This window comes from Penaeus monodon, chromosome 8 (genome assembly GCF_015228065.2).
Source record: "Penaeus monodon isolate SGIC_2016 chromosome 8, NSTDA_Pmon_1, whole genome shotgun sequence".
Classification (NCBI taxonomy): domain Eukaryota; kingdom Metazoa; phylum Arthropoda; class Malacostraca; order Decapoda; family Penaeidae; genus Penaeus; species Penaeus monodon.
In genome coordinates this window covers 51,118,047-51,125,546 of record NC_051393.1, presented here as the reverse complement: position 1 = coordinate 51,125,546, position 7,500 = coordinate 51,118,047, and the positions used below count along the sequence as shown (strand labels likewise).

The 7,500-nt window shown below is 43.9% G+C and overlaps 1 protein-coding gene across 1 annotated transcript in view; it reads left to right on the top strand.

The window, feature by feature from the left end:
• Positions 1-4,234, top strand: part of LOC119576419 — a 9,336-nt gene extending 5,102 nt beyond the window's left edge. Inside the window, exons 2-3 of the mRNA XM_037924119.1 lie at positions 1,958-2,136; positions 3,049-4,234. Coding sequence (XP_037780047.1) covers positions 1,958-2,136; positions 3,049-4,057 — 1,188 coding nt within the window. The 3' untranslated portion in view covers positions 4,058-4,234. The remainder of the gene's footprint in view (positions 1-1,957; positions 2,137-3,048) is intronic.
• Positions 4,235-7,500: the final 3,266 nt, after the last annotated feature.

The following is a 7,500-nucleotide window of genomic DNA, read 5'->3' as shown; positions in this document are numbered from 1 at the left end:
AACACAAAAAATGTTCGAATAAGAGGGAAGATGTTCGAATAACAAACGACAAGAGAAGTTCGAATAACAAAGGCAAGAAATGTTCGAATAAAACAAAAAAAGAAATTCGAATAACAAAACACAAAAGATGTTCGAATAACAAACAAAAGATGTTCGAATAAGAAAAACCAAAAGATGTTCGAATAACAAAAACCAAAAGATGTTCGAATAACGTAGACAAAAGAATAGCGTAATTAACATGAGTCTCACACACAAAAATTGAGGACTGTTGCTTTCACTCGAGCTGTAGCAACATCACCTCCCCTTAAAAAAAGAAAAAAAACAAAAATACAAACATGTCTTAAGAGAGAGTGATGTTACTTCCTAAATAAGGGGAGATAGTTGTGAAGGACAGAAAAAAAAGCGCAAAATAGTAGCAGTAAATCTAACTAACCATCTCATATTTCCTTGTTTTCTATAAAAAAATATATATACATATACATATACCTACCACCCTCTCACCCCTGTCACATCTACGAAGAATATGCATTTTAGTTGCATATTTTCCCAAAGCAACATAGGAAAAAACACTTTGCAATTGGCTACTGCGTTTAGGTGCAAATTCCGTGCTGATTTAACCCAAGATTATTCAAGCCTTGAACTAAGGGAGTGAAACTAGCAACAGCCAGAGCGATAGGCTGAGTGTTCTGTTACGCACAAAAACAAGACGAGATGGACGTGTGGGGAGAGAGAGAGAGAGAGAGAGAGAGAGAGAGAGAGAGAGAGAGAGAGAGAGAGAGAGAGAGAGAGAGAGAGAGAGAGAGAGAGAGAAGGGGGAGAGAGAGGAAAGAAAGAGAGCGGGGGTAGGAGAGAGAGGGAGAGAGAGAGAAGAGAGAAGAGGAGAGAGAGAGAGAGAGAGAGAGAGGAGGGGGTGGGGAGAGAAGAGAGAGAGTAGAGAGAAGAGAGAGGAGGAGAGAGAGAGGAGAGAGAGAGAGAGAGAGAAGGAGAGAGAGAAGAGAGAGCAGAGGGAGAGATAGAGTGAGAGAGAGAGAGAGTGTGAGAGAAAGAGAGCAAGAGAGAGACAGCCTTCAAATAAACAATGTAAGTATATGAATCTATACACTTATACTTATAATTATATCTTTCCCTGTTCGTTTTAAATATATCCTATACCAACTTCAGATTTCTTAGTCTATCAGAATTTAGATTTTAATATCCTTACCTATTTGTTCTCTCCAAGGATGGAAAAGAGAAAGAGATAGGAAGATAGAGAGTGATTAGACAGAAAGCGAGATATAGAAACAAAGGGGGAGATAGCTATGTATCTAAATAAACTGAGAGAAGAAGAAAGATGGACAGAGAGAACAACGATAAGTTAACCGCAAAAAAAAACGTTTTGAGTGCAACAAAGAAACGATGGTAATCTCCATTCATGTATAAGTATGTGTATTTATATATAATATATATATATATATATATATATATATATATATATATATATATATATATATATATATATGAATGTATGTATATGTATATAAATATATATATATATATATATATATATATATATATATATATATATATATATATATATATATATAAACAGTACGTATAGATGTGAGTGTGCATTAGTGCTTTTCTCCCTCTCTCTTTCTCTTTCGTTTTCTCTCTCTCTCTCTCTCTCTCTCTCTCTCTCTCTCTCTCTATATATATATAATATATATATATATATATATATATATAACATATATATATATGTATATGAATATATATATATATGTATAAATATATATATATACATATATATATATATATATATATATATATATATATATATATATATATACATATATATATATGTGTGTGTGTGTGTGTGTGTGTGTGTGTGTGTGTGTGTGTGTGTATACATACCCTTACACATACTAAGAAACAGCATCCACTAACACGCCTCTCTCCATCTCCATCTCCCCCTCAGTGCATCTTCCTCCTGACGTCTCTGGCAGCCCTCGCAGCATCCTTGCCTCGCGGGATCACAGACGACAGAAAGTTCGTCCTGGATAACGTGTTCATCCCTCCTTCGGCGCCCTACGGCTTCGTCGTCGGGGAGATTCGTGTCTTCTCCAACGAAGTCACCATCAGGCCGAGGTCTCGCAGGTGTGTGGGGGCGTGGGTGTGGGAGAGAGAGTGTGTGGGCCGTGGGTGTGGGAGAGAGAGAGTGTGGGGGCGTGGGTGTGGGAGAGAGAGTGTGTGGGGGCGTGGGTGTGGGAGAGAGAGTGTGTGGGGTGTGGGTGTGGGAGAGAGAGTGTGGGGTGTGTGTATGGGAGAGAGTGTGTGGGGCGTGGATGCGGGAGAGAGAGTGTGTGGGGTGTGGCGGGTGGGTGGGTGGAGGTTGGTGCGCGCGAGCGTGTGTGTGTGTGTGGGAGAGAGTGCGTGTTGGGAGTGGGTGGTTGGGGGAGTAGGTTGGTGTGTTTTTGTGTTGAGAGAGAGTGGGTGGGGGTGGGTGAGTGTGTGTTTGTGTGTTTTGTGAAAGGGACAGTGTGTGTGTATGTGAGAAAGAGAGAGAGAGAGAGAGAGAGAGAGAGAGAGAGAGAGAGAGAAAGAGAGAGAGAGAGAGAGAGAGAGAGAGAGAGAGAGAGAGAGAGAGAGAGAGAGAGAGAAGGAGAGATAGATAGATGAATAGACAGATAGAGAGTGAGTGTATGAGTCGTGTTATGTTTCGGGGTAAAGAGGTTGTGGTGTCGTATCATCATTCATGCTTTGCTGTTCGTTGCGTTTCCTGAATGAATAACAAGTATGTAGTAAATAACTGACGCTTATTTGCGTGACTCCGGATTGTTTGTCCTTGAGCTTTTATTTATTTATTTGTTTATTTATCTATTTATCTTTAACTAAACTACTAAACTGAGTTTGCTAAGTAACCACTTACATGAATCGAGTTTGCGAATGTCCTGTAACGGATCTTCTAGTCAGAGTTACACGTATACTGGCCAAAAACAACTTTCTTTCTCGAGTTGCCGCACCGGTCGAGCCGCATCCCTTGCACTTACGTTGTTTTCCTGTCCGCAGACCACCGGGAGGAAAAACGCCACCCCGAGGGACCCAGCCATCTTCGGCGCTCGAGACGGGTTTTGTCGTCAACCCCGTCGTGACCCCCCGCCCTGTCGTGACCTCTCGCCCTGTCGTGACCTCTCGCCCCGTCGTGACCTTGCAACGGGCCGGCCAGGTAGATAATGAGCCGACAACGACAGGTGCGACGGCGAACGAGGGCGTGAAACCCGACCTGGGCGTGAAGACGTTCGGGCAAATCAAGTCCAACAGCGGCTTCGAATCGCGCCCGACGGAGGAACCTGATTCACGCGAAGCTCTTCCAGAAGCGAGGCCCTTGAGCTCGAGCTCGATTGTCAAGGCCAACCTGAGCTTCAGACTCGAGGAAATGCTGAGGGAGAGACCGACGACGGAGTCACAAAGCAAGACGGGGATTCGGACGAGCTCGGAAGACGTCGCCCAGCATCCGAAGTCCCTCGTGAGTTCCGAATCCCGCGCCGAACCCAAACCGAAGCCGCCGCAAGACTTCGAAACACTGGAGGAACTCGAATCCTTCTTGTCGTCGAGCTCAAACGACGAGTTCGAGGCGTTCCTGAGGTCCAGCACCGACGAGGAACTGCAGAACTTTCTGAGACTAGCCACCGAAGAGAAATCGGAGCCCTCCCCTGCCCCGGAGGCGGACGAGGACCTGCAGGCCTTCCTCTCGTCGGACTCGAGCAAGGAGTTCGAAGCCATCGTCATCCCGGGCCTCGGACAGGAACCGGGCGCCATCATCATCATCGGTCCGGAACACGATTCGAACCCGGCCGAACGAACCCACGCCAAACGCACGACAGAACCCGTTTCGAAGCTTCGAGAACCGGCAACAGCGGCGCCTGAGCGGGCCTTGAAGCTCGCAGAACCAGAGGCAGCGGCGACGAGTTCGGAAGCGCATTTCGGCAACGACGACGACGAAGACCTCCCGGACATGATCATCTCCGGAGCCACGATCACGTTCACGCGGCCGTTCAGAGAGCGGAGCCGGCGGTGAGAGGGCGCGCGGGCTCGGTGTGCTTGTCCCTTTGTTTGTTTACCTGCTTGTATACATATCTGTTTGTTTGTTTGCTTGTATACTCGTGTTTGTCTTTGTTTGCTTGTATGTGTGTATTTTGCTTGTCCGTGTTTGTTTTTATGAGTGTGTGTGTGTGTGAGAGAGAGAGTGAGTGAGTGTGAGTGAGTGAGTGAGTGAGTGAGTGAGTGAGTGTGAGTGAGTGAGTGAGAAAGAGAGAGAGAGAGAGAGAGAGAGAGAGAGAGGAGAGAGAGAGAGAGAGAGTCAGAGAGAGAGAGAGAGAGAGAAGTCAGAGAGAGAGAGAGAGAGAGAGAGAGTGAGTGAGTCAGAGAGAGTCAGAGAGAGAGAGAGAGAGAGAGAGAGACAGAGAGACAGAGAGAGAGAGAGACTTCACTTCATTATGTATCAAGACGATTCACACACTGGAACCATTTTCTTCGGGGATCGTAGCCTCAGACAGTCAGGATTTTTCTCGAGATTATCAAAGCCCATTTAAGACTTCCCAGCGAGCGTATCGAGACCACAGTTCCTAGCTGTATTCTCTCAAAAAAGAAGAAGAAAAATGAAATCAAAACTGTACAAAGAACCCATTCTGACGTCCAGATAAAAGACATTTTCTCATAAGTAATCCAAGAGTTAATGGGCATTAAGATGTACTCAAACACCTTAAAGAATGTAAGAAGGAAAGACATAACCTTGTGTAATATTTAATTTCAACATACGATGAGAAATTCCTAACTGGCTTAAAGATATGGTAAACTACTCTGTCTCCTGAACAGAGATATTTATATTTAATATTATTGAATTCTATTATATCAAAGACATATATTATTGTGAGGCCGTGAGGATCATTACTTTGTAATAAAATAAACAGTTTATATAACGAAATATATATATATATATGTTCCACTATGCCGGCGACACCTTAATAATACTTAATACTTAAACGCGTGCAAATATATATGCAATTTTAAACGTACAAGCAGAAAAATAAATATCGTTAACCTTTGCACAAACTAAGATGAAAAATGGACGAAGTGATGTGGAAAAGCGAGGCAAGGAAGTTAGCACAGTAATCCGGTGATAACAGAGAGAAGTGTTCAGCTCCTCAATGACCACAAGTAAAGTTAACAATATTTCTTTTCTTTTCTTTCTGACTGTACAATGATACAAAGATTACAATTTGCCAAAAAGCAAAGAAAATGTACAGATCTTTTACATAAAACATTATTTTATTACCTATATACGGATTCACATTAAAAAAAAATCCTAATGACTGTGAAGTGTTAACTGGCTTTAACAGATAATAAAGATATTCATCAATATAAAACAAAAAGATGTATTACATGTTTATAAATTATATCAGTAACAAGTCATTACCACTACTCCATTATGATAAAGGAAATGTCGATAAAAATGGAAAGAAATTGATAGTCATTAGTAACTGAGTCTTCAATTATTAGGCTTAATTTTGACACTCTCCCACAGTCTTATAAATTGTACACAAAGACTTTTGAAAAATGTCCCTTTTACATGTCAAACAGAGCATCATTGTACATTATAAATTCTTAATTTAACATATATACTTCCACAGAGAGAACACAGATATATATATATATATATATATATATATATATATATATATATATATATATATATATAAAGTATTTCCTATCTTGTACATTCATTCATTTAAACCATTAACCTTTAACCATTCCCAGTTTTTAATTCTGTAGTGACCCTTTAAAACGCCACATTATAAGGTATAAGGAACATAAGATACATATATAGGTATCATCAGCATCATTATCAAGGTGCTAACGCCAACGGGGGCGCATGGCCGCATCCAACCTTTGCTTCCAACCACGAGGGTCCCTCGTGGCGAGTCTCCAGGCAGGTCCACGGCCCATCCCTAATTCCTCGCGACAGGGCTCGTCGAGCTGCACAAGCCATGACCTCCTGGGCCGTCCCACAGGCCTCCTCCACCCAGGGTTATTTCGCAGAGATACAACCTAATGGGCAGCGTCATTCACAGGGAAATGAGCTAGGTGCCCATATAACCTGAGCTGGCGATCCTGGATTATGCAAGTAACAGGTCGCATGCCAGTCTCGCAGTGTAACCGTCGGTTGGACACGTAGTCATGCCACCTGTACCCCATGATCCGGCGAAAGGACTTGTTACAAAAGGCATTGAGACGAGACTCCAAGGCACTGGATAGCATCCAGGTTTCACTTCCATATAGCAAAACTGGCAGTATCATGGCCTTGAAGACACGTAGCTTGGTCCTTCTGCATAGGTACCAACATCTCCAGATGCTCTTGTTGATTGAGTTCATGGCTCCTACTGACTTCTTGGTCTGACAGCCCAGAGATGGACTACGCTACCAAGCTATGTAAAACTCTCTGTAACTTCAACGTCCTCGCCACAAGCAAGGATCGACTGAACGGGTTCCCCTAACAGGCCCCCAAAGTCCTGAATCTTGGTCTTGGTCCAGGAGACCTCTAGGCTTAAAGGGCTTCGCCTCATTGCTAAATGCAACAAGAGCCGCCACCAGTGACTCCAGGGACTCAGATAGGATGGCAACATCATCGGCTCCACACTGTTTTTGGCTAGTAACTCTGCCCATTATCCGGTCCATACAGGTGTTGAAAAGTGTTAGTGCAAGGACACAGCCTATCCTCACCCCTGAATTAACAGGGAAGAAATCTGACAGACCGCCACCACAGCACTTTCTGTACCGGTATAAAGGCTTGCTATTAGGCCAATAATCTGTGTTAGAATTCCTGAGTCTCAGAATTTCCCATAGTGATTCGCGATGCACCGAATCAAACGCCTTCTTGAGGTCGATGTAGGTTGCAAGCAACCCACGACCAAACTCACGACGGCGTCGCACAGTTACTCGAAACTAGTATTCGGTCTATTGTGGACTTGCCAGAAGTGAATCTAGACTGCTCCGGTGTTTGATGCCCTCAGTAGGTGGTCGCGGATCCTTTCAGAAGAATGTGGGCGAAAACTTTGCCTGGTTTGGTGAGCAGTGTAATGCCACGGTAGTTGTTACAGTCCCAACGATCCCCTTTTCCCTCCCAGAGAGGGATGACCACGCCCCTCAACAGGTCAGGGGGAATGGTACTAGACTGCCAGATGGCAGTCAAAACTGTATGCAAGCCCCAAGCCATAGGTTCACCCCCAGCCTTTAAAAGTTTAGCAGGGATATTACATATGCCTGCAGCTTTCCCACTCTTCAGCTTAGAAATCGCCATCCTAACCTCTGTTAGGGTAGGAGGTTCCTCGCTGATGGGTGGGTCTGGCACAGGCATTGTGACATCGCTTGCATCCAAGCTAACTGTTGGGGGGTCTACCCGGTACAACTGCTCAGAATACTCAGCCCAACGTTCACGAACCCCAACTTGATCTGAGATGATCC